Here is a 27,027-nt window from a genome sequence, read left to right on the forward strand (position 1 = left end):
TCCCTGACAGCTGAGTTTTCCATTTCGGGCCACAGATAGTTTTGGATTCCTGAAGTAGAAAAAAAAATAAAGAACAGAAGGGGCCCTGGGGTGATGCTGTCTCTGCCGGGGCCTCGGTCTCCTCCTAAGTGGAGGGAAAAAGGCAGAGGGAGTGCAGTGGTTCATTTTAGAGCCCCCACCCCCACCACCAGCTCCAAAGTCCTTTGATTCCTGAATCTGGAACAAACCACGAGAGGTCGTCTGTATTCATTCCTGTGTCCTGGGCGAATCCCGCCGAAGCTAGCCACAAATGGGACCTCATCTGTGAGCCACAGCACCCGTTTCCTGACCTCTGACCTTTGAGGTCAGCGATTCTGCAGCCTCTTACCTTTCCGAGTTTCTTTTTAAATGTTTATTTTTATTTATTTGGCTGCACCGGGTCTTGGTTGCACCACGTAGGATCTAGTTCCCTGACCAGGGATCAAAGCTGGGCCCCCTGTATGGGGAGTGCAGAGTCCTAGCCACTAGACCATCAGGGAAGTCCCACCTTTCTGGTTTGAAGCCAACTTCTCTCTCAGGAACTTGTTTGATACCAATTTAATCCTTTACTGTCGCCTCACAGCTGTGATTGCCACAGTTTTGCTGATACTGCTGTTAAGCTTGGGCTTTGGGAGTTTGTTTTCTTCTAACCTGCAGAAAGAGTGGAAGTCCTGAAGTTTTCTCTCTTCCCCTTGCTGTGTGCTGTTTCGTTTCTGAGATGGTAGTCCCTCTTCTTGATCATGTATTTGCACTGCTGCTGTTGATTCAGATTTGTTTCTTCCAAGGCCCTACGTGCCTAAAGGCAGTCAGGGAACTGGAAGGTGTAAACACAACCATTCTAAAGATCCTTTTCACGGCAAATTAGTGTGTTTCTCAGGTAGGTGAACTGTCAGTGCTAGAAAGCAAGTGAACACTAGAGATTGGCAGAACCCATCATTTTTTTAAGGATTTTTTTTAATATGGCTATTTTTAAAGTCTTTATTGAATTTGTTAAAATATTGCTTTTGTTATTTATGTTCCAGTTCTTTTTCTTTTTGGGGGGCATGAGGCATATGTTATGACCAACCTAGATAGCATATTAAAAAGCAGAGACATTACCTTGCCAACAAAGGTCCGTCTAGTCAAGGCTATGGTTTTTCCAGTGGTCATGTATGGATATGAGAGTTGGATTGTGAGGAAAGCTGAGTGCTGAAGAATTGATTCTTTTGAACTGGGGTGTTGGAGAACACTCTTGAGAGTCCCTTGGACTACAAGGAGATCCAACCAGTCCATCCTAAAGGAGATCAGTCCTGGGTGTTCATTGGAAGGACTGATGCTGAAACTGAAACTCCAATACTTTGGCCACCTCATGCGAAGAGCTGACTCATTGGAAAAGACCCTGATGCTGGGAGGGATTGGGGGCAGGAGGAGAAGGGGATGACAGAGGATGAGATGGCTGGATGGCATCATCGACTCAATGGGCATGAGTTTGAGTAAACTCCGGGAGTTGGTGATGGACAGGGAGGCCTGGTGTGCTGCGATTCATGGGGTTGCAAAGAGTCGGACATGACTGAGCGACTGAACTGAACTGAACTGAACTGAACTGAGGCATATGGGATCCTAGTTCCCTGACCAGGAATTGAACCAGCACCCTCTGCATTATAAGGCGAAGTCTTAACCACTGGGCCACCAAGGAAGTCTCTGAACCCATTGTTGTATAGATGGGATGCTCCATACCTGGAGACCCCTCACCTCTGATCAGCACAGCCAACGTGGGACCACAGACACTCTAGTCCACTCCCTGGCATAGACCCAGATGTATTGTGCATGTCTTCTCTGCCAGTAACTTCAACACTGATAAAATCTCCACTCAACAAATATTTGTTGAGTCAATTCATCGAAAAGCCTTCTAGCCCGTGTCTGCCTACAACCTTAGCCACATATGACTTTGTCTTTCTCTGGTATGATGAGTGAAGTAGGCAGGACTTCCTCACTTAAAAGCCTTTCAGGTCCCTGCACCCCACCACTGGCTGCTTTAGCAGGATGAACTGGCACCTGTGGCTGTCATTCCCCTGCTGTTTTTAATGGCACCTCTCGATACCAGCTGATTGCTTCGAGAACATTCCTGGCACTGGGTTTCTGGCAGTAACGTGCATCTGTGGGTCCCTTTACTACAAGGCTTCGTGTCTTAATTGGGTTCATAAGGCTGGGATGCAGCCTGAGGTTTGTATTTCTCACCTCCATCTTCTGATTGTTGCTGCCCAGAGGAGTAATTCCCCTGCCCTGACCTACTTTTGAACAAATGTGACATGCAAGCCCCATGCTCCACCCAGGGGACTGGGGAAGTTATTTTAAGTTGGGTCTCCGTGTCCTTAAGGTGCTCCTGTCTTCGTTGGGAGGGGAAGCCAGGTGCACGTGGAAGTTACTTTATCATCCCAGGTGATGGTGAGTGTTGGACAGTAAGGTCTGTAAGTCTTTGAAGAGGGGAGAACAGAGATCTTTCTGCAGGAAGAGCTGCAGAATGGGGGTAATCTTTGAGCTGGAGGCATAATTGGACCGAAGGGAGCCTCTGGACCCCTACACCATGTCGGCATACCGCCAAGGACTGAAGATCTCTGGCTGTGGATGCAAGAGCCCCACACTCAGGCATTATGGTCACAACATTGTTAGCTCAACAACACAAACCAGCGAAGCACCGTGAATTTCCATACCTGTAACGCAGGCCTCTAAATACCTGTGTGCTGTTTGGGAAGTGGGCATCTGATGAGGCGGTGGGTGGGCAGGTACTCTGTGGGTACTTGGCTAGGACTGGGTGCATTGGGTGTGGGAGAGAGTTTGAGGGTGCTGGACCCCAGGGGAGGGAGCTTCACCTGGAAGCCTTTTGTGCTCCTGAGTGGAGCTGCTGGGGGGTCAGCAGAGGGTGGGGAGGTTGGTGATGCAGCTTTTAGCCTAGAGCTGTTTAGTCCTTGAGGCCAGCTTAAGCAGCAGGGCAGGTGATTGCCACCCTGACGTTGTAAGTTCTGAAGTCCTCCCTTCTTGTTTACTGGGAATTCCCATCTTCCTGCCCATAGGGGTTCTTTGCTGTCTTAGGTGCAATTGCCCCCAATGAACCAGAACCTTTTGTTGAGAGACAATAGGAAGTCTGTCCCTTTAGACTGAAAGGAATGCTAATTGGCTGCTTAAATTGTCCTCGGGATAGTGACGCTCAGAATGTACAGGACACCCATTCTTTGTTACTGGTTAGATGGAAACTGCTTATGTAAGCTTGTAAAGCTTTGGACCAGAGAGAGGCAGAGTGTCTGTGGAATGTTAGAGACTGGTGTCCTGCGAATTCTGTCCTTTTTGCTTACAAAGGTAGCTGTTTAACTTCATGGGCCTTAAACTCACTTTTTCTAGAAATGTGGTCATTTCCCACCCCTCCTGTGCTTCCGGCTACCCTACAGTGGCTCCCCTGAAAGGTTAGAGAATTCTTACTTAAGGCTTTGGGGCCTATTTACTTTTTTAAAATTAATTTTTAATGGAGTATGGTTGCTTTACAATGCCGTGTTAGTTTCTGTGCAGAGTGAATCAGTTGCACATATAACCCCTCTTTTTTAGATTTCCTTCCCATTTGTGGGGCCTCTTTTAAAAATAGGGGAAAGAGTGGTAAATGTGATTAAGATTGAAATGTGGGAATGTTCCTTTCCCAGCCCGTATTGTATGGTATTTCACCAGAAATGGTTGTAAACTTGGAGCTTGAGTGAACGTTTTCTAGAAGCCCTACTCCTCAGTTCAAATGTCACAGAAAGTTGCCACGTTTACCCTACATGCTGTATAGTGCTTATGACATTGTTTTATCTCTCTGGCCAGTGACTCATAATGAAGGAAGTCAAAACTGAGCAATTAACAGAAAACCTCCTCATCTGTCCTCTTCACCTCTCCCCCCCAACTCCCCTAGTCACGAATACCGCCTGACATTTTCTATATGTCTTTGGAAACTTTGATTTGTTTTAATAGGACAGGGCAGCGAGTGAGCATCATCATTGCCTGGTTCCACTCCTTGAGGCCCAACTGTCTGTGAGAATCTTCTCCAAAAAAAAAAAAAAGACAAAGAGAATCCCATCCCCAAACGTGCAGTCTGCCCACAGGAAGTGATTCATGGGGTTCAGTTCATACAAACCTGGTGGGGCAGGAGGTGGAAGGCTGGGAACTGGGTCTGGGAAAAGACAGCCCCGGAGAGGCCACTCAGACCTTAATGGTTTCTCCTGGAAGAAAGTGAAAAACAGAATGACTAAGAGTCCTGTAATAAGAGTTGTTTGTTTAGCGAAGTGAGCTAATATTGAAGTTCACTGGCAGATAAGACAAGAGAAATAGCAGTTGTCAGGGGAGGTGACTCTTTGGAGCCCTGCCTTTTTATTTTGTAAGAGATCAAAGACATTTCTCAGTCTACAGGCTTTTATTAGTGGAAGGCTGATCTGCAGTTCAAGCCCCGGTTTTCTCTTCTTCAGAAAAAGGGGTCTAAGCCGAGATAATGATCTAACAGTCTCCAAAAGCAGCTCCCCGAGCGTGTCCCCCCGTCCCCCCCCCCCCCCCCCCCCCCCCCCCCGCTGCTTTTTTAAAACTTTTCCCTCCAAAGTTAGACTGTGGAGCCTAGTAAATCTCTTTCCCCAACTGCTCATGGAGTGCCATGTGGTCAGATAGAGAAGGAACTCTTTTGTCTTCTTGTGTGAGTCTGTCCTCTGGGCTTCAGACTGCCATTTTCTCTTCTTTCCCCCCATATTGAAAATACAAATGAATCCATTTCTCCAGAGCAGTTTGGAAGCAGGGACCCTTTAAGTGTGGGCTATGTGAATAGCCATGCTGCATGCAGAACCAGGGCCACAGGAGGCCAGAGTCACCCAGTAGAATGAGAAGTATCTAAACACACCTGGACTCACAATTCCATTTCAAACTCCCTGTATTTTATGAAGTGAGCTTTGGGGGTGGGGGTTGTAATAAAAGCTGGGCTGAAGTGTACTTTTTGCCTTAAGCCCATCAGAACATGGCCAAGGGCTATGAGTATCCTGAACATTCTGTGAGTGATCTCTTTAAAAATAAACAAATACATGATCTTGCTTAATTCCATTCTTAGTGAATATTAACTGGCAGAGTGAAATGGCCATCCAGAAAGTTCCGTGAAGCCTGGCAACAGTTCTTTCCCCTTTATTTCGGTAACCAGAGACCAACCCAGACTTCTGTCACATCTTCCCTTTCCAGTGTGAAACCTCTGTGATCCTGCCAAGAAAAAAGTAATCCCCGTAAGTTGGTTCTTGGAGGAAAAAAAAAGTTTCTGAACACCAAAGCTGTGAAATAGAAAGATTCCACATGGAACACTCCTTTTCCTCCTTGTCTTCCTTCTTCCCCTCTGCCTCCCAGATGTAACTACTTTCTTTGCGTGGGTGAGGGGGACCAGAGGGTACCATGATCATGGTCTCACAGAGAACCTCTGGTTCAAACAGAATGATCACTGTGCTTCGCAGGCGTGGGGAGCTGGCTTTGGGGTGTGATCCCAGCTTACAAAGTCAGGCATCACTTCTTGTTCATCTGGGCAACTTTGAGCAAGTCACTCAGTGTCACGTGAATCTTTCACCTGAAAAATGGGATTGAGGATTCCCACCCCACAGAATCCCTGTATCCAGGGAGATGATGAGTGCGAAGTGCCAGGCTGACACTTGCTCTGAGGTGGAAATTGCTTCTATTTCCCCAACCTGTTCCCATGCCCAGAGTATTTCCATAGCCCACAGGTTCTCAAGGAACCCAGGGGTGTACTTTGCCCCCTCAGGGACCTTTGGCGAGATCTGGAGATGATTTTGGTTATTACAGCTGGGAGGTGAGGTGAAACTGGCATCTAGTGGGGACAGGCCAGGGATGCTGCTAAATACCCTATGACACAGGACAGCTGCGGCTCGTCTCCACCCCAACATAGAGTGATCTGCCCCCAAATGTCGGGAAAGCTGAGCTTGAGCAACCGGGATGAGGAGGGGACTGGGCTCCCCTTACTCACAGCCCGATGTTGAAAGATTCTTGGTGTACGTATGCTTTACAGATGACTGTAATTAAGTAAACTTTCTCCAGATCAGCCTCTGTCCTCTGTAGAAAGTGGACGCCCTCCACGCATCCCTGGACCCTTGAGAGTAGGGAGGCCCTGAGGTCCAGATAATGTGTTTCCTGTGGGGCCCACCCCCCCCAGTGGGGCCCACCCCCCCCAGTGGGCAGGCCGAGGTGTTCCTTGGCTTCTTCCTTCCAGGATTTGCCCAGGGGGTCCTCCCACCTCTGGGGCTCACACTTGGGCCCCATCTGCTTGGAGCACTTGTCACGGATCTGAGCCAGCCACTCTGGAAAGCTCTCAGCGGGGAGGGGAGACATCAGTCCAGTGGGGGAAGAGTGAGAGCCGGTTTCTGGTCTGGAGCGCAGTACCGGGGGCTTCAGCCTGCCATCGGCTGGGTTGTCCCCCCAGCTTGAAACACCAGCTATTACCCATTGGCAAGTTCAGATGCGAATTGGGTTGTTCTTGGTGAAGCGGTTCAGTGACTGTTATCAGGGCTTGTGAAATTCTGTTTTCAGCTCCTCACAGGCCAATCTAAACTGGAACATTTTAAAAAAAAAAAGTGCTTAGTGTACTTAACAGAACTTGCTGAGGACACTTATGAAATGGGCTGGAGTGTGTGGTCGCTATGGTGGGGTTACAGGGAAACCTCAGTTATCCGGAACTTGGGGACCACCCCTCTCTCCCCCATACCAGATTCTTCCTTTGTGGCACCAGATGATAAGGAGCTGATTTTGGAAATGTTGCTTTTTATTTAAACTCTTAACAACCAAAGTAAACTTTGAAAAGATTTGGGGAATAGTAGATTCAATATACAGCTAAATTTCTTTCTGTTTGTAGCAGGTTCTTTTAATGTAACTTTCAGAAGGTTGCACTGATGGGACAGGAATTATAGCACACATCCTTCACCTAGACCCAGTGCTCAGACCCAGTTTTTAAAAAATATTTGTCATCCTGAAGATTGAGAACTCTGGGCAACTTAAGATTCAATACAATAAAGAAAAATCATTAATATGTTTTGTTGCACTCAGTTTACTGAGGGCGAATGTGGACTCGTATGTTTTTCAGAGTTCAGCAGCCCCAAGTTCTGGCTGCTGTTCCAGGCAGAAATGCTAATGCAGGGGTCACATGTCGAGTCAAGGGGCTGAAGGTGACAAGCCACAGAGGTCTAGCATTTAAGGAACGAAGCGTTCCTGGTCAGCTAAGCTGTGAAATAACAGCTGGGCGACCACCTTCTCGCTCTGTGTTCACTTGCTGGGTGATCTTGAAGTGCTTAGTCTATCAGTCTGTTTCCTCAACCACAGAAGGAAGGAATTGGTCAGGATGCGCTCAAGGTCCTCAAGTCCCAGCTGTCTGCAGTTCTCCAGAGTGAGTTTTCAGGTAGACAGTTAGCCAGGGCTTAGCTGACCAGGAACGCTTCGTTCCTTAAATGCTAGACCTCTGTGGCTTGTCACCTTCAGCCCCTTGACTCGACATGTGGCCCCTGCATTAGCATTTCTGCCTGGAACAAAGGATGCTTTGGTTTTGGCTGTGGTTTTTTTAAATTTTTTTTTTTGTGCGTGTGGCTATGCTGGATCTTTGTTGCTGCCCGTGGGCTTTCTCCAGTTGCGGTGAGCGAGGGCTTCTCGTTGCAGTGCCTTATTGCAGAGCGTGGTCTCTAGGCACTCGGGCTTCAGTAGTCGTGGTGCTCAAGCTTAGTTGCTTCTGGTAGGTGGGATCTTCCTGCACCGGGGATTGAACCTGTGTTCCTTGCATTGGCAGGCAGAGTCTTAACCACTGGAGCACCAGGGAAGTCCTGGTTTTGGCTGTGTTGACCAAATGGAGAGGATCCTGGGTGAACTCCTAAATCCAGTGGTCCTCTCAGCAGGACTATTTGCAGGGCTTTCATATTTGCTACGGAGAAGGAAATGGCAACCCCACTCCAGTTTTCTTGCCTGGAGAATCCTATGGACGGAGGAGCCTGGTGGGCTGCTGTCTATAGGGTCACACAGAGCCGGACAGGACTGAAGCAACTTAGCATGCATGCATGCATTGGAGAAGGCAGTGGCAACCCGCTCCAGTATTCTTGCCTGGAGAATCCCTGGGACAGGGGAGCCTGGTGGGCTGCCGTCCATAAGGTCGCAAAGAGTCGGACACAACTGAAGCAACTTAGCAGCAGCATATTTGCTGCTCTATCAAACAGTTGTCCTGGGCCATCCTTGGCATGGAAGATGGAAAGGAACATTCTGATACTTATGTATGAAGGAGAGGCAGAGCAGCAGATCTCAGAGCAGACCACTGGTGCTCAAAGGCCAGGTAGAAACAAAGAAACTGTTACTACTCAAAGAGCAAATTGAAAAAAAAAGCTGGTCTCTGGAAGAAGCTAGAAAGTTTAGTTGTGTGTATGTGTTTTAAGTAAAATAGGCTTCACCTGAAGTATTAACAAATTTGCTTTTTGTTCACTTCTGCTCTGGCGCCTGAGATTTGGTGGGTATTCAGTAGCTCTTTGATGATGGATAAGAAGTCAGTTTCCCTGGTAGGGAGGCAGCATGGGGCAGCACGGGAAAAAGCACTGTTTACCCCACCCTCCATTTCTCCACCCAGGTCTGGGTCTGAGTTCTGGCCCTGCTCCTGTACAAGTTACATGACCTTGGTCAAGCCCCGTTAGTTCTCTGAACTCGGGGAAGGCAGGGTGCACTGGGGTTGGGCCGCCTTTGTATTCTCACATACGAGCAGTGTGCCCAGTCTTCCTCGGTGGCTCACTGGCAAAGAACCTGCCTGCCGATGCAGGAGATGCACAAGATGCAGGTTAGATCCCTGAGTTGGGAAGATCGCCTGGAAAAGGAAATGGCAACCCAGTCCAGTATTCTTGCCTGGAATATCCCACGGACAGAGGAGCCTGGCGGGCTCCAGTCCGTGGGGTCAGAAGGACTTGGACATGACTGAGCACACACGCATGCGTGTGCAGCAGTCGCCCCGCGCGTAGTTCGTGCTGTGACCGGATCCCGGTGTGTTTCTGGAGCTACGTGCTCTGCTCCTCATCTCCCAGCCCCACGTCCAAGTCTGCCGGTTTCATGTTGGCCCCCAGAGGGCTGTGGGTCACAGAGCTCTGGTCACAGGGACGTGAAGGCGTGTGGGCCCCGGGCCTGCCTCCCTGCCCGAGTGCACGGGCGGGCTCCGCTTCACCATCAGCTCAGGACTTTGGCATGTCCATGTCCTTGGCTGTGGCTCCCACCACCATTTTGGGACACTTTACAGGCCCCACTTGGAGCCAATGGGAGGAAACCTAATTTCCTGCCACAGGAAATGGTTCGGCTGGTGAAGAATATATTTAAGGAATAAAACCTCTGTCAGAGGAGCTTGAGAGCGTTGCTGGAGAAACTCTTGAGGGTCTCTCATCAGGAAGCTGCTGGGTGTGGGACAAGACCTCAGCCCAGAGGCGGACTGTGCTCGCAGCTCCAGCAGCTGGTCTTGGGCTATGCCGAGAAAGGACTGGGTCAGGGAGAGGGGCAGGTTGTAAATAGACCCTGTTCTGCAGTGGAGCATGTTTATGATAACATCAGCTCAGAATTAAGACTTATTTATTGGACTTGCTTAAAACGGGCCCAGTGCCCTGTAAGGCTGGGAGGGTGTGTACCGGACACATGGACTAAATTAGATCCAGCAGCTGAAACTCCCAGTTCACTATTAATCCTTTGGTAAGCATTACTGGGTGTTTTGAGTGGGCCAGAGGGAGAGAAGGAACACTATGGGCTGGCTCTGTGCAGCCCTGAACCCAAAGGAGTAGTCGGTGATGAAGAAAAGACGTGAGTGGGATGCCCGCCTCGTCATGAGGTTGCGGATTGTACAGCCCAGAAGCAGGGGCATGAGCTAGATGACTTCTTCTTTTTCTGAATATTTATTGTTTATTTATGTGGCTCCATGGGTCTTATTTGTGGCACACGGGGTTTTCGTTGCAGTGTGTGGGCCTCTCTAGTTGAGGCACATGGGCTCGGTAGTTGGGGCACACTGGCTTACTTGCCCCATGGCACGTGGGGTCTTCGTTCCCCGACCAAGGATTGAACCCACGTCCCCTGCACTGGATAGCAGATTCTTAACCCCTGGACTACCAGGGAAGACCCCCAGTGACTTCTTGAGGATACTGCCAAGCCAGACCAGTGGTCGTGTGCTCAGGAGCTGGAGAGTATGTCTCCCCACCATCAGCCTGGCCCGGCAGCCAGGAGACCTGCCCTGTAGCTATGACCTGGGTGCAGACAGCTGTGTGGTCCTAGGAGGGGCGCCTTTCCTCTCGATGGGGTGAGGCGGGACCATTACAACACTTGCCTTATGACCCAGCTGCATCTCGGAGAGGCTGCTCTGAGATAAGGAGCACGAGAGTCTTGTGAAGACTGGAAGCACCAGGCTACCCAAGGCCTCACGTGGCCTCCAGGGCGGTGGACCCAGATGGCCCAGGCAGGGGAGGGGCCTGGTGTCTTAGAGCTCCTACTCGGGACCTTTCTCTTCCGGGCGCTGTCATAGTGATGGGGTAGTAACAGTGATACTACCAAAATGACAGTGGATTGATGCCATGTATTGTGTCCTGACTGTTTGCTAAAAGCTTTCCCTGGAATGTCAGTCCTTTCAGCAATCCAGCAGAGGGACTTATTTAAGATGAAAAATAATTAAGACCAAGACATTAAGCAATCTGATCAAGTTTACACAGCTATTGACTAGAGAGAGTCAGTATTTGAATCCAGGTTTATCCAAGTCCAAAGTCCCAGAGTTCTTTTTTTAAAAAATTGTGGTATATTTTACATACAACAAGCTGCATGTTTTCCCAGTGTACAGTTTGGTCAATTGTGACCTGTGTATATGCCTGCAAAACCATCACCAGGGATAAAACCACCATATGACCCAGCAATCTCACTTCTAGGCATATGCCCTGAGGAAGCCAAAATTGAAAAAAAGACACATGTATCCCATTGTTCACTGCAGCACTATTTACAATAGCTAGAACATGGAAGCAACTTAGATGTCCATCAACAGATGAACGGATAAAGAAGTTGTGGTATATATACACAATGGATATTACTCTGCCATAAAAAGGAACACATTTGAATCAGTTCTGATGAGATGGATGAACCTAGAGCCTATTATACAGAGTGAAGTGAGTCAGAAAGAGAAAGATAAATATCGTATTCTAACGCATATATACGGGACCTAGAAAAATGGTACTGAATAATTTATTTGCAGGGCAGCAATGGAGAAACAGACATAGAGAACAGACTTACGGACATGGGGAGAGGGGAGGAGAGGGTGAGATTATAGAAAGAGTAACATGGAACTTACATTATCACATGTAAAATAGCCAACGGGAATTTGCTGTACTGCTCAGGAAAGTGAAACAGAAGCTCTGTGTAAACCTAGAGGGGTGGGATGGGGAGGCAGATGGGGAGGGGATATATGTATACCAATGGCTGATTCATGTTGAGGTTTGACAGAAAACAACAAAATTCTGTAAAGCAATTATCCTTCAATTAAAAAAAAAACCCACCACCAGGAGTCAAGATACCAACCATCACCTTTATTCCTTGATAAGCCCCGCTCCCGTCCCCCTCCAACCCCCATCCTGAGATGACCGCGGATCTGCTTGCTGTCATGCAAATGTAAGGTTGCACTGTCCCTTGACTTTACTGTATGTGATGTTATACAAACAGAATCACACCTGGCTTCTTTCACTGAGAATGACTGTTTTTCGATTCATCCACGTTATTTGTATCAGTGGTTCAACCTTTTTTGTTACTTGACTTTGTATGGCTGTTTCAGTTTGCTTATTCATTCGCTTGTTGAGAAGCACTGGGTCATCTCCAGTTTGGGGCCTTTATGAATACAGTGGGGATGAACATTCATGCACACAGGTTTGTGTGGACAGATACCTTCATTGCTCTCGGGTAAGACTTCACAGAGTGCACTGGGTGGATCATATGGCGGGTTTATATTTTGAATTTTTGTGAAATTTCTAAGCTGTTTTTCAAAGTAGTTGTACCATTTTACATTCTCACCAGCAACATATGAAGTTTTAGTTGCTCTACATCCCTGCCAGGACATGGCAGTCTTTTCAGTAGTAGCTGTTTTAGTAATGATGGAATGGCATCTCATGGTTTTAGTTTGCACTTCTCTAATGACTAGTGATGTCAAGCATCATTTCATCCTCCTTTTTTGCCACATTTATGTCTTTTTGTGTAGTGTCTGTCACTTACCTGTTTTGTTTTTTAATAGTTGGGTTGTTTGTTTTCTTATTAGTGAGTTTTCAGAGTTCTTTATGTATTCTGGAAATAGGTCTTTTATCAAATATGTTGGTGGTTTAGTCACTAAGTTGTATCTGACTCTTGCAACCTCATGGACTGTAGCCCACCAGATTCCTCTGTCCATGGGATTTCCCAGGCAAGAATACTGGAATGTGTTGCCATTTCCTTCTCCAGGGGTTCTTCCTGACCCAGGAATTGAACTGGGGTCTCCTGCATTGCAGGCAGATTCTTCACCAACTGAGCTACAAAGGAAGCCCCATCAAATATATTCTTTGCAAATATTTTCTCCTAATTTGTGGCTTGTCTTTTTTATTCTCTTAACAGGGTCTTTTCAAACACCAGAGGCTTAGGCTTTGATGATGTCCAGTTCATCAACTTTAAAAAAAATTGGAATATGTTTCTGATGTAGTATCTTTGCCCATCCCACGGCCGCAAAGATATTCTTCTATGTTTTCTTCTAGAAGCTGTATAGTTTAAAGCTTTATATTATGACCCACCTTAGTTAATTTCTGTATAAGGTACAAGGTGTAGATTGCATCTTATTTTCCTCGCATATGGCTGTCCAGTTGTTCTAGCATCATTTATTGAAAGTGGTCTCTTCTGTCTCTACTAAATTATCTTTGGACTTTCAGAAACCAGTGGATCATAGCTTTGTGGCTGTTTCTGGACTCTGAGTGTCCATTGATCTGTACCTTGATTATTGTACCTTCCTTGGTTTAAAAAATTTTATACTATTAAAATAATTCATGTATGTAGTTTAAAAACTCAAGAAGTCTGTGAAAAACTCTCTTGAGTTTTTAATTTATATTCTTATTTTTTATTTCCAGGAATGTTTTTCAGTAGTTTGCAAATGTTCCTGTTTTAGGATTCCAGTGACTTGTCTCCCTGAGAGTAGTTTTTGTTTCGTTTCATTTTGTTTGGAAGTTTTCTTCTGCTCCCTACATTGTCTCAGATTTCTTTTTTTCTCCCCCACTTATGTGTGTCTCTGTGGGGATTCCGGATGTGCATCTCTATTAGAGAGTGACAATGAAAAGCTGAGTGCCTGCTCGGTGTATGGCAATGGGAGGGGCCTGTTGGCAAACGGGCTTCCCTGTAGGGCAGGCTTGCAGGGACTGGGTCTTTTTGTTGGGTGATCCCCAGATGTCAGTGTTGCAGGTCTTTTCTCCTGGGCTGAGCTGTTTAATTCCTCTACAGGTGGGAGTGGGGCACGGGCCTGACTGTCACTGTCCTGGGTGCCTGGTGAACAAGGGAGCGTTCACGAAATCCTGTTCCTAACCCTTGTCTGACTTCACCCCAAGCTGTGCCCTGTGACCCCATCCAGAGCTGCTGTCTGGATCATTTTCCACAGAGAGCAGACCTGTCTCTGGCAGACCTGGGGAGGTCCTGTTTGTGGGGAGGCTGGCAGGGAAAGAGCTCGGACCTGCCAGCCTCTTCCGCAGACTTTAGCCCCATCTTCCTATTCTCAGCCGAGCCTTGACACGTGTGTGGTGCCTCCAACTCCTGAGTCTTCCCAGGTTTTGAGGCCCAATGGGAATCACTTCTGTTGGCATCCTCTGATGACCCTTGGTCTCAGCTCATGTCACTCTGCTAAGTCTGTTCCCATTTGGCCAGCTGCTTTCCAATTTTGTCTGATCTGCTCTTCTACTCATTGTCCTGGGCAGGACAGTGAGAAATGCATCCATCCAGTTTGTTGTATTTGACCAAAGACTTTCCTAGTCTCTTCCACCCCTGCCCCTCCCCTCCCCCTCCTCCCCACTCCACCCCACTCCACCCCCACTGTTTCTCTTCCTCCCCTCCCCCTCCTCCATCTATCCCCTTCCCACCTTCCACCACTTGCCTCCCCTCCTCCGCCACCCCTTCCCAGTCTCATACCCCCTCCCATTTATCACCACCCCCTTCTTGCTGCTTGCTCCTTCCTCTATGTTTGGAGCTTTGTCTGCTGAAATACTGCAAGTAGACAGCCAGGATCTTTAGGCCCTGAGAAGAAACAACCCATGTAACTGAGAAGGGATTGGATGAGGAGTCAGGACACTGAGGCCTCTGCCTGCAAGTGTGATATGCCTTCTGCCTTCCTTGACTCTCCTTCCCCCCATCAACTATCCAAACCTGTAAGGGCTGCATCTTCACATGGCGTGTACAGGCCTTGTGCATCCCAAGGCCTCCCATTTCTACCTACTCTGTGCCCTTCTCCCCCTGGCAGGCCCCCGAGCAGGCGTGGGGCCCTGGGTCCCTCTGGGTCTCTGGTTTGGCTGTTAGGGGTCCTGAGGGTTAGGCCATTAGGGTGATGGGTGGGCACCGCTCTGCACCAGGGGTGCCCAGAGTGTCCTGTCCCCCACCTACCCTGCTAAGGCCCAGGCCCCATGCACAGCTGACGGGAGCTTGGCCTTTTGCTCTCTGTCTCAGGTTGTCTGTCCCATGGAAGGGGGGGGGACTCCTCTTCTGTTGTCCGCCATCACCCTCTTCCTGCCCTGTATTACTTTTTTTTTTTTAACATCTATGACTCTTATTTCTGTTTCGTAAATAGGTTCTTTTGTATCATTTTTTTTAGATTCCGTGTATAAGTGCTATCATATAACATTTGTCTTTGTCTAACTCAGTTCATTTAGTGTGACAGTCTCTAGGTCCATCCATGTCACAGTAAATGGCATTATTTTGTTCTTTTTTATGGCTGAGTAATATTCTATTGTATATATACACCATATCTTCTTTATCCAGTCCTCCTCCGTCAATGGACATTTTGGCTGCTTCCATGTCCTGGCAATTGTAAATAGTGCTGCATTAAAAAAAAAAAAAAAGCCTTCCATCAACTGGGTAGGAAAGGGGGACTCCCTGCACAACCTCACTCCTTCCTGCTGGTCTGAGCATCTCTCCAAGGACTCTATGCGGAGGCCACTCCAGATATTCAGCTGTCTCTTTTCGGGGTATTTGAACCCTGAAGAGGGAATGTGGCCACGTCCCTCTCTGTGGGCGCACAGTGGTTTTCAAGACAATAGGAACATTGCTAAGGCCTTCTCTGTCCCCACTCGTCACCTCCCATACCCCCTTTCTCTCCCGCTCAGCCCCACAGCTCACCTCACTTATCCAGGGCTGGCTTTGGAGAGGGTCCGTTGTGATGTGGACGAGTAACGCTCATTGGTTGGTACTTCACTAAGCTCTTTTTTAAAAAAATAATAGTTTTACTTATTTATTTATTTATTTTTGGCTGTGCCATGTCTTCATTGCTGGATGTGGGCTTTTTTGCTAGCATGTGGGCTTTCTCACATTCCAGTGGTCTCTCTCATATGGGCTCTAGGGCGTGTCGGCTTCAGTCGTTGGGGTGGATGGACTCGGTAGCTGTGGTTCCCGGGCTCTAGAGCACAGGGTCGATGGTTGTGGTGCACAGACTTAGTTTCTCTGTGGCATATGGGATCTTCCCAGATCAGGTCCGCCTGTGTCTCCTGCATTGGCACGCAGATTCTTCACCACTGAGCCACCAGGGAGACCCCTAGAAAGCACTTTTGAGTGAACACTGAAAGTTGCGTGAGGTCAAGGGCAGCAGTGGGCGGAGAATGTTCCCATTTTACAGATGAGGTAACTGAGGGGCCCAGAGACCTCATGACTTGCCCAGGGTCTCACAGCCGGAAGAGCAGAACCTCGTCTTGACCCCAGGTCTCATGACTCCGAATCTGGCCGTCTGCCTTCCATGTCTCAGGGGCGAGTCCCAGGCTGCCTTCTCTCGTTCTGCCTGCTAATTACTGTTTTGGGGCTGTTGGGGTTCCTTGGTCTGGGGCCCCACGGGAGGGAGGTAATTACATCCTTGGAGTTGCCCTTAGTCAGCAGCTCCCGGCAGTCCCTCTGCCATAGCCCAGCTCTGACCTGTCTGTCCTTCCCCCTGCCCAGGCCAGTGACTCAGAGTTTGACTAGATTCTTGTTTTTGTCTCTTTGGTTGGTGCTTCTGTTGGCATCTGGCAGGCCCCTCCCTCACAGTGTCCATAAATTCCTTTTTTTTTTCCTCAGGAAAACAGGTGCCCTCAGTCGAATGGGGGCAGGGACAGAGAGCTTCAAATGCCTCTCCACCAGCCCTGCCCAGCTATCAGAAACGTCCTGCCCGCTGACCAGTGGGGTCCAAAGATGAGCCTTCTTGTAGGAAGGGGCAGTACTGCCTTTGGTGGCTCTCTCTATATATATGAGTATCCATCACATCCACTCTTTTTTTGTGGTGGGCGGCATGCAACTTGGCTTGTGGGATCTTAGTTCCCCAACCAGGGATTGAACCTGGGCTCTCAGCAGTGGAAACAGGGGGGGTCTAACCACTGGACCACCAGAGAATTCCCCGTCTCACCCACTCTGGACTCTTCCACCTCCCCTGCCCCCAGTCTGCTTGTCCCCACAGCCAGAATGTCTTACATACATGCACACACACTCTTCCCACCGACACACCTCAGAGGGTTCCTGTGGCTCTTAGGAAGAAGGCAGAACCTCTCATCATGGAGTCTGAGACCCGGCAGAGGCACGCCTTCCTGCTGCCCCAGACTCCCTCCTCTCTGGTCCCTCTGGCCTCCATCCTGGTCTCCCTCTTCACTGTGCTCTCCACCTTCTCAGAACCTTAGCACACGCTCCTCTCTCTACCTGCAATGTCCTCCTCCCAGCCCCCTTTGTCTGCGTACTTGCCTTTTAGACTTTCTGGTCAACCACCATCCCACCAGAGATGCCCTGTCTCACCCTTCAGTGAAGTATGGTCCCCAGGTCGTATGCGCTCGTAGCTCCCTGCCCTTCGCCTGTCATTGTTGCTGACCTGATTAGTAGATTAATGTCGGCCTTGCCCATGGAAGCTCCGTGGAAGCACGGACTGCTTTGTGGCCTCTTTTCATCTCTTTCCCTCACCACTGTGTCCCTTGTGCCACACAAAGTAGGAACTCATGAAATACTTACTAGATAAAGCATTCCTTTTTTTTCCTTCTTCATCTTTGTAGTTTGGCTGCACCAAGTCTTAGTTGTGGCATGCAGGACCTTTAGTTGATGTCCCTTCTGCCGCCCTCCTCCTCGGCGTCACTGTGGTCCTCATGCCGGCTCCTGGAGAACTCCCACCTTCTAGCTCAGCCCCGGCCCCTCTGCCCACCTCCGCCTGGCCTGGCCTCTCCAGAGCGCAGTTCAGCGCCGTTCCCTTCAAGGTTGGGGAGGCTAGTCATCCCGCAGCCTGGTGGCTCCGGGGTCTGCTCTGCCGGCCCAGGAGCCCTCGGCCTGCCGGCTGGGCCTCTGTTCTTCTCCTGGACCCCTTCCCGCACGCCCAGAGCTCCTCTGATCTGCAGGCCCTCTGCCTGCGAGCCGGACAAGTGCTGGTTGGCGGGGGGGGGGGGAGCTTTCTGAGCCTCTGCCAGGCGCCCAGGAGCTCGGCGGGCTGGACTTGGGGAGGAGGCAGGCCAGATCCCCCTCACTGTTTCTGCTCCCCCTGTCCATCCCGGCAGGTCCCTGGATGGCCGGCTGCAGGTGTCCCACCGGAAGGGGCTCCCCCATGTCATCTACTGCCGCCTGTGGCGATGGCCCGACCTGCACAGCCACCACGAGCTGCGGGCCATGGAGCTGTGTGAGTTCGCCTTCAACATGAAGAAGGACGAGGTCTGCGTGAATCCCTACCACTACCAGAGGGTAGAGACCCCAGGTACGGCCCCCTCTGTGGGGTCCGCAGGCGTCTGCCGGGCATCCTTCGCCGCCGCCTCTCCCCCTCCCCCTCCCTCGCCTCTGCTCCCTGGGGAGGGCCGCTGGTGCATTCGGGGCGCCGGGGCTTCAGTCCAGCGCGGCGTCCACGCTGAGCCCGTCCGCTCTCTCCTCTGCACAGTTCTACCTCCCGTGTTGGTGCCCCGCCACACAGAGATCCCGGCCGAGTTCCCCCCGCTGGACGACTACAGCCATTCCATCCCCGAAAACACTAACTTCCCTGCCGGCATCGAGCCCCAGAGCAATATTCCAGGTAGGCACCCTCGAGCCGTGAGGCCGGCCCCGTCACCCCATCTCCGCACACCCGCTGGCCCGAGGCCCCGGACTCAGCCCCGCGTCCCTGTGGGGAGAGGACCCGTGGCCTTGGCTCCGCGCTCACTAATGATGCTTTTCTTGGCATGGAGGCGCGGCGGCGTGACCCTTCCGCCCGGCCTCGGTGCAGTCATTTATTTTGGAAGCGGAAATAGCAAGGCGTGTTTCTCTCACCACCCTCTGGGCCCCGGGGCTGGAGTTCAGGCAGGATCCCCGAAGGTCTGGGGGGCTGCGGAGGCGGTGGGCTGAGCCGGGGCGTGTGGAGAACGGGGCCTGTAAGTAAGCCCCAGGAGGGTTCCAACGTGGGGGGGAGGTTTTACTCTAAAGGGAGAAGTGGGCTCTGCTGTTAGAGTGTAAATGTCTTTAGAAGCCCATCATTTACATGCAAATAATGTGTGAATCACCAGAACTCCAGGCGTCCAGGAGAACTGCTTGGCAGTGCTTGGCCAGACCCCGCACTAGGGTAGCTGGGGCAGAGATGGGCCGTGCTCCTTTCGGAGCCGTCTAGTTTGGACTAGCCTTTGGCCCCGAGTGAGCGCACCGTGCTGAGGTTGACCGCAGGCCTGTGTGCGTGGGTCAGAGCTTAAGGAAGGACCTGCTTTACGGACCCGGCCTTTCATCCGTCCCGTGTGGCTCTGGTCCCTCGAGGGTGGGTTGCCCACTCTGTTCAGCCAAGCAGAGAATCAGTCGGGGCCTGGGGCTCAGAGAGAAATGCATGGTGGTCTGCTCTCATGCAGCCTGCATCCCACTTGAGACATCCCCTCAAGAGCCGGCAGATCATGGTACTGGGGTGGCTGGTAGAGCCAGAGGGTGATTTGAGGCAGAGATAGGTGAGTCCACGGCTGGGTGGGGGTGGGGGGAGTGGGTTTAAACCTGATCTTGAGGGATGGGGAGAAGTTTAGCCCCACAGAGGCTGTAGGAATAGGCACTTCAGACTGGGAGTCAGACGGTGTGAACTGAATTCAGAGTGATTCAGGTGGGAACAAGCAAGGGTGAGTGCACAAAGGCAGGGAGAGCCAGGCCTCCGAGGCCCAGAGTTCCTCAGCTCCCGCCCCTGGTGTAGTGGCATGAATCTGTCAGTTTGCAAAGGGGGCCTCAAGAGCCAAACCAGAGAGGCCATGTAATGCACCACCTTCCTTTCAATTCCCAGAAACCCCACCCCCAGGCTACCTGAGTGAAGATGGAGAGACCAGTGACCACCAGATGAACCACAGCATGGATGCAGGTCAGAGCCTTGTGGAGTCTGTGCTCCTTGTCCTGAGTGCCTGCCCTTCCCCATCCTTCCCTCCGCTCCTCCATCTCTCTCTCTGTATTCCCCTCTCCCCCCTTTCTCTCTCCATCCTTCTCTCTGTCCCTCCATCCAGTATTTACTGAGCAATCCCCATGGGCCCAGATCTGGGCTAGAGCAGGAGCCCGAGTGGCTCGTGGTGTGGGGGAGACCAACAAGCCAGCCCGCAGTCCCCGTGCCATCTCCTGTATGTCCTGATGGAAGATGCTGGTGGCACAGAGTAGGGCCACGCCACCCAGCCTGGGGACGAAGGACTAGGGGACTGAGCGGTAACTTGCGGTGTAGGTTTTTCCTGCACTGAGTCTTGGAGGTAATAGGGTTTGGCCAGGCTGCCAGGACAGGCAGAGCAGTGTGCCAGGCAGAGTCATGAGGGGCCGTGGGGAGGAGAGCTGGTGAGTTCTGGGGTGAGAGAGAGCTCCGTGTGGCTGGAGCATCCTCCTCCAGAGACAGGAGGGCCAGTCATTCAAAGCTTCAGGTGTAGCCAGAGGCTGATGCGGAGCCCCTGCAGGCTGAAAGCAGATGAAATGCTGCTGGCAGTGTGATGGAGGGTGGCCTTCATCACCTGAAACAGCTCAGGAGCGCTGGAACAGAGGCGAGATCTTTGCAAGGCCCCGAAGCATCTATTTTTGTGTGATGCCCAAATGCAATCTTTGTGTTCTTGCCATGAGGGGCTCAGCCCAGTCATCTCCAGCCACATCTCCAGATGTTCCTGCCTCATTTGTTCTGGGACCAAATTGGCCCCAGACCAGCAGCTTCTTGAATTGAACCCCAGCTGCCACATCGCACGTGCATGGCGTTGCATGTGGTTGGGTGAGGAGGAGAGAGCCAAGCAGATGTTCCCTTCCGATGACAGCAGGCATGCCTTGTGTATGCAGAGCCGTCCGATGTGGCGGGGCCACCTGCCCTGCACATAGCCCAGAAGAGAGTGCAGTTCCCGGAAGAAGGATGCAGGGGACATGCATGTTTATTGTAAATGTGGTCATTTGATACATGGCCTGGACATCGTGTCACATGCCTCCACACACCACTGATGAGTGGATGACGATGTGAACCCAGCCAGAATGCACTGGAGACCTGTATTTGATTCCGGGTGCCTGCCGTAAACTCACAGCTTTAAGTGCTGGTATGGGAAGTCAGCCACCTGAGCAATATCTCTGCAGATGCTATATTTCTTCTCCCTCTCCTTCCCCCTTCCCTCCTTGCTGCTCTTCAGGTTTGTGGAAGGATTACAGGCAAACCTTTGAGATACTGTGGTTTCATTTCCAGATAACCACAGTAAAGCAAGTCACACAAATTTTTTGTTCCCCAGTACCTGTAGAAGTTATGTTTATACTATCTTGGTCTGTTAAGTCTGTACTTGCCTTATGTCCGAAAAAGTAGTGTACACGCCTTAATTAAAAATACTTAATAGCTCAACAATGTTAACCATCACTTGAACCTTCGAGTCAAAATCTTTTTTGCAATAGTAACTGTCAAAGATCACATATTACCATCAAAAATATAACAGTCATTAAAAAATTAGAAATATTGTGAGAATTTTCAGAAGGAGACAAAAGACATGAAGTCAATGAATGCTGTTGGAAAAACGGTGCCAGTATGTTGGCTGGATGCAGTGTTGCCACAAACTTTCAGTTAGTAAAAAAAAAAAAAAAGTTGCATCTGCGAAGCACAGTAACACAGTCTGCCTGTGAAAACAGACCAAAGGAGAAGAAGGTCTTATATGGGACAAGCAGTCATCTTTTCACCCTCTCAACTCTTATGTTTCCCCCTTCCTTTCTCTGTCCCATCTCTGTCCTCCCTTCCTCATCTCCTCCCAATAGTGTACCTGTAGGACCCTGTTGTGGACATGAATGTTTATTGAATACGGGCCCTGGGCTTTGTGGGTGGGTGGGTCTCCTGTTTATTCTCTGCTCTTCATTCAGACCAGTCCAGTTGCTCAAGGTTTGACTTCTCTGCCAGCAGATGGGAGCAGCATCTCCGCTGGGACCTGAGGCTCTCCCTGTCCAGCCCTGTGTCTCCCCAGATATGTGCACATGTCTGTTCAGACCAGAGAGAAGGTCCCACTTCCTGGGTCTCCATGATTCGGACCAGCCTGAAACAGGAGACCAACACTTACTAACACCTCCTGTGTACAAGCCCTGGTGTAGGCATAGTTTTGTGCACCATTCCACTTCATTTCTACACATCACACAGTAGATGGTATCATTCCCATTTTATACCTGCGGGGGAAAAAAATCAAGGCTCAAAGTGTTTGAACCACTTTGCCAAAGTCCCATGGCTACATGGTGCCATGTCCAGATACCATGGAAGATTTGAAAACTCTGCTTTTTCTGACTTTTCCACATCCCCCAGAAGATTGGGTGCTAGAGGCGAGACAGAACCCATGGTTTCCCCTTGGCCCTCAAGGAGGTCACAGCTGAGTTTAGGAGCAGGAGCAGACCCCTGCTCACAGCTCCAGGCAGCCTAAGCTGAAGGCCCAGTGGTGAGGACTGGAGATTTCAGGGAGTGGAGCCAGGCGCAAAGGGCTGTCAGTCAGTAAACAAACAACTCTCTGGAGCTGGAGCCTCATGGGTGCAGGGACGATGGAGCGACCAGCCCAGTGTTGCTTTTTGGAAAAGCAATATCTTGGTTTTCTGAAGGCTGATGCTGTGTGGGTCCCCACCCACTTACCCACTGGGAGTAATGAGTAAAGATAATAGAATAGGACGAATTGGGTAGTTAGGACTTTTCCTCATGTGTAGCATCATGTTTTGCATAAAATGTCAGTCTGGTTGCTGAGTTGTGGGGTGTCTGAAGCAGCTTGGTGAGTTTCCTGAAACCTGGGAATGCCTGCATTGGTATTTGCAGCCCCTGAGCTCTGAGAGCAGAGAGGGGTCTGGGTGGCTGCAAGCTCCACTTTCGCTGCTGGGGGCCTGGAGCACCTGGGGAGAGGGTCTCCCCCAGTTAACAGGGCATGTCAGTGTGGGGTCTGTGTGCCCAGGCTGGGACCGCAGCAGCCCCCTGCTGCAGGCTTGGTAGACGCATCAAAACCCTCGAGTTGTGGAAGAGACTCCGAGGTCATCCGCTCATCTATTGGTCGCACAGATAAAGAAGCTGGCACCTGGGGAAGCGAGTGCACAGGCAAGGATATATGAGGTTTGGCTTCTCCTGGGCCATGGAGGCCCAGCCCAGGGCTTTCTTCCCACACCACTGTGATGTACACCTTCTGTCATCTGGCTCCCAGGCCCACAGTCTTTTCTGAAGTCTCACAGCAGTGTCTCACCTTGCAGGTTCTCCAAACCTCTCCCCGAATCCGATGTCCCCAGCACACAATAACTTGGGTAAGTAGCTCCTTGTCTGTACAATTCAAACCCCCTTCAGCTATAGCCCTGGCTGGTGGCTGGTGGCTGGTGTGGGGAGGAGGCCCTGAAGGTGATGCCCCTCCCCCCCCCGCCCCTGGCCCCCAGCATCCGCCCAGCACAACCCATTAGGTTTCTGCTTACATAGCTTCTGGGGTCACCCACAGGATGGGAAACCTGAGAACAGCGGTGGCAGGAAAAGCAGCCGTGGGCCAGGCTTGTATTTCCCCTGGGAGGCGGTTAGACACGAGTGAATGAAAATCCCCCGAATCTTGTGCTGTAGAAACATGAGGGTCTGTGGTCGGCGAGCATCCGTGTGTGGTTTGATGCAAAGCCACGGGCAGTGGTGCAGACTACAGCCCCCAGCTTTCGGGGACTTGTTTCAGATACACTTACTTGGATTTCATCTGAGCACCTCATCTGACAGTGATGTCATTTTTATTTAAAAGAGTACCATATAAGGAATTTTTTTTTAATGCAAAGTTACCCATAATCCCTCTACTCTCACACAAACGTGTTTGTTTTATCTTGGTCCTCTGATGTTTTTGGATCAGGCACATATAGTTGTGCTTTGCCTTTGAGATAATATTTCATATTCAGTTTTTCCTTCTATCTTCTGTTATTTTGTAAACACATTTCCATGCTTAGATGTCTCATTGATCATCTTGCATTATCTCATGATGTTTTAGAGCAGCTGGGCCATCATTTCCACAACTTTCTCTCAGATGTTTGATTTCTGGGTCATTTTTGTGAGATTTGCTTTTCTAATCCAGGAGCGTCTTTTGGCTTCAGTGTGGGGCCTGCCAGAGGGCTCAAAACAAATGAAATATTTGTTCAGTCTCATTTAGGGGAATTTTTTCCTGAGTTGGTCTGGCAGCTTTAGAAGAATGTGAGTTTGATTTTGTTCTGGCCTGTACTGCTGGGACTTGACTTGTGGCTTAGGGAACAGAGGAGTTAATATCCATACTTGGTGAATCAGAGTGGATTGGCCTGGCTTTTGTTCCCAGTTATTCCCAGTCCTTGACTGATAGCATCAGATGAAGAGTCATCATTTGGAATGTGTGGGAGCTGCTTGAAAACCCTTTAATACAGGCTGACGAGTGGGCAGTGTGAAATATGACTTTGGGGGATCTGTTTTAGTGTCTTCGTAAAATAATACCATGGTGTATGTTCCCAATGTGAAAGGACTGATGGAGTTATTAAACATAAACTCTGAAGGCTGGAAGCTTATGTTAACTTGAAGGCCATGGCTGTGAACTTCACTCTGGGCTTTCCACTTTGGAGGTTAACCCCTCTGACCCCACCACGGCAGCCCTTTCAGTCTACAGACATCAGAGCTGGTGCTTGACCTGGCAACCCCACTGCCTGACTTGGTGGTTCGGACTGAAAGTTGTCCTGGGTGGGTGCTCACTCTGCATTCCCCTCGAGATTGCGTAGACCAGGATGACAGCGTGTCCTTGAACTTGGCCCCAGGCAGAGAGCCCGACTGGCACGATCCTCCCGGCCTGCTGCCGTGTCCCTCAGCCTCTTGTCTGAGGGTCAGGAATTATAAGGCCATTTCTTCCAAATGAAGGAACAGCCTCCAAGCCTGGCAGACAGAGAGGGGGGAGCCACTCTGCTGGGAAGATGTGGATGGGGGCACGAGTCAGCTGACGGGCCATGAAGGACTCATGGTGAGACTCTGGCGCTGACAGGCCCGGCTTCCTTTCTGCTTGGCGAGCCCTCGAACCCCAGCCTTCACCCACTCAAAACCACTGGTAGGACCCCTACTGCCTCATCGCCTTGGTATCAGGGCTGGGTGGAGATGAGAGGATGGTGATGATGATGGCTGGCATTTCTTGAGAACTCCCCGTTTACTGAGGGTTGTTCAGAGCGCTTCATGCGTGTCAGCTGAATCTTCGTGACAACTAAATGAGGTGGTAGCGCTATAATTTTTCATCTTGTGGAGTAGGAGACCAAGGAACGGACTGGTTAACGTACTTGTCCCTTCACACAGCTAGGAAATGGGGACCTCCGGCCTTGGGGGCCCAGAGCTTGTGTCCCCACATGCAGCAGCACCCTGCCTTGCTCGGCCACTTGGACCAGCTCTCCCGTTTCTCAGCAGAACTCGGCCCAGGGAGGGAACAAGTGTCAGATTGAGGGTCCTGGTGTCCCATGTCGTCCCTGGTGGGGACCCCTGCCTGCTTGCCTGTCTCTTCCTCACTCGGCCGTTTGCCGGCACTTCTTGCTCCATCTCTGTATGCCAGCCCAGGTAGGGGAATTCAAAGAGGAGCCCCAGACCCTGACATCAAAAGGTTGTCAGCCTCGTTGGGATAAATAAGCAGGACTGTAAATAGCTTTTTATATAAAACAAGAGGTAGGTGCAGATGAAATACCCTGAGGGCTTAAAGGAGGGAATGGTGGCATTCCAGTGGGGACATCATGCAGGGTGGTCCGTATCTTCTCCGTATTTACTCATTCATTCGCTGAGTTCCTACTATGTACCGATGCTGGGGGTCCAGAGCTGAAGATCCTTAAACGTTCACTGTCTGGTGGAGTGGCTGGAGGTGTCTGTCACCGATGATGTACTGCGCCCAGGGCCAAAGGAGCAGGCGCACACAGGACAGGGGAAGTGTATGTGCCAGGCGGGGCGGGGAGACCTCAGAGTTGTGACCTATGTGCGCTGGACCTTGAAGGACAGGTAGGATGCTGCGAGGAGGCAGAGAAGGAGGGAAGGGCACTGCCGATGGAAGCACTGGTGTGAACGGGCGGGCTGAGCTCTGGGGATGGCTGGCAGTGTGGTGGGTTGGCTTGTGGGAGGCACAGTGGAGATGAGGCTGAGGGGGCTGGCAGGGCTGAGAAAAGAGCGTGGAAGGCCACACTTACATAGCCCCGCCTTGCCTATAGGATAAGGCAAGATGGCAGGTTTTGAGTTTGGGGCGCTTATCTGATGGTGGCTTCATAAGATTAATCTGGCCACTATGTGGAATTTAAATTTTAGGAGACATTGCTGGGGCTACCACCCCTACCCCACCCCTCCCAAAAAAACCCACTTAGGAAGCTGTAGCACTGAAGGAGGCTGAGATGAAGGCCTTAGAGAAAGGGAAGCGGAACAGGAGAAGGCATCTGAGAGCACCATGGGCCAGAGTCAGCAGCATTTATTGACCAGCTCTAACTGGGAAGACTGGGAGGCTTCCATGTCACTGAGGCCGGACCCCAGGAGATGGGGCAGGGGTTTGGCGAGGAGGGTGACAGGGAGGTGCCTCTGCTCACCTGAGTCCAGGAAGCAGTGGGACGGTCAGGAGGGAGGCCGTGGCTGGAGGTGCAGCTTCGGAGCCATTAGCATGTGTGATAGCCTTGCCCGTAGTGGGTCAGACATGTGATTTTATCTTTAGATGAGTTTGGAAAACCTGGCTCATGCCCACTCCTGGGGCCCCCAGGGCACTCGCAGCGTAAAGCCTCTGAGAGTCCTGCAGAAAGGAGGCCTGGCTGGTCCAGCGTTTCTCCCAGGGATCCGACCACTGTTGGAACACTTCTCTCTTAGGATCCCGTGGACCATTCTATAGACCTCACTTGGGAAACACTGCCAAAGTTTCGGCTGAAGTCCTGGAGGTGGATGGATGCCATGGAGAGGGAGACCCAAGGGTGGACTCATGAGATGTGCCTCGGGAAGAGGCCTGGGGGTCAGGCGGAGGATGGGGCCCAACAGTCAGAGGGGAGAGAGGTGCTGAGGGCAGGGGGTGGGCAGGTTCTGTGGTGATGCCAAGTGAGGGGTAAGGAGAGAGCTCCTCGGGGGTCAGGGGCATCATTTGGAGAGCAGGTGTGGGGAGGGGGCTGCAGTCCTCGGCAGTGGGCTGCAGGACAGATAAAAGGCGGGGGGTGGGGGGGGCGGCACACAGCTACCACCTCTGCATTCCTCTTTCACGGCCGAATGTCCCAAACCGTAGGATGCTGACGGGCACATGGAGAGTTCTCCCGGAGACATCTGGGCATCTCAGGACACCTCTTATTTCTTGTAAAGAAGTTATTATACAAAAAGAAAGCACGCATAGGACATCTGGCTACTTCTTCATTTCTTTCCTGCTCCAG

General features: G+C 50.7%; 1 protein-coding gene across 3 annotated transcripts in view; it reads left to right on the forward strand.

Annotated features, from left to right (window-relative positions):
• The window catches only part of SMAD3 (SMAD family member 3), a 127,343-nt gene that overhangs the window by 83,159 nt on the left and 17,157 nt on the right, over positions 1-27,027 (forward strand). For all 3 annotated transcript variants that reach the window (XM_070468696.1, XM_020904648.2, XM_070468697.1), the window contains exons 2-5: positions 17,772-17,965; positions 18,143-18,274; positions 19,484-19,558; positions 22,891-22,941. In XM_070468696.1, the coding sequence (XP_070324797.1) occupies positions 17,772-17,965; positions 18,143-18,274; positions 19,484-19,558; positions 22,891-22,941 (452 nt within the window). The remainder of the gene's footprint in view (positions 1-17,771; positions 17,966-18,142; positions 18,275-19,483; positions 19,559-22,890; positions 22,942-27,027) is intronic.

Source organism: Odocoileus virginianus, chromosome 6 (assembly GCF_023699985.2).
Source record: "Odocoileus virginianus isolate 20LAN1187 ecotype Illinois chromosome 6, Ovbor_1.2, whole genome shotgun sequence".
Lineage (NCBI taxonomy): Eukaryota > Metazoa > Chordata > Mammalia > Artiodactyla > Cervidae > Odocoileus > Odocoileus virginianus.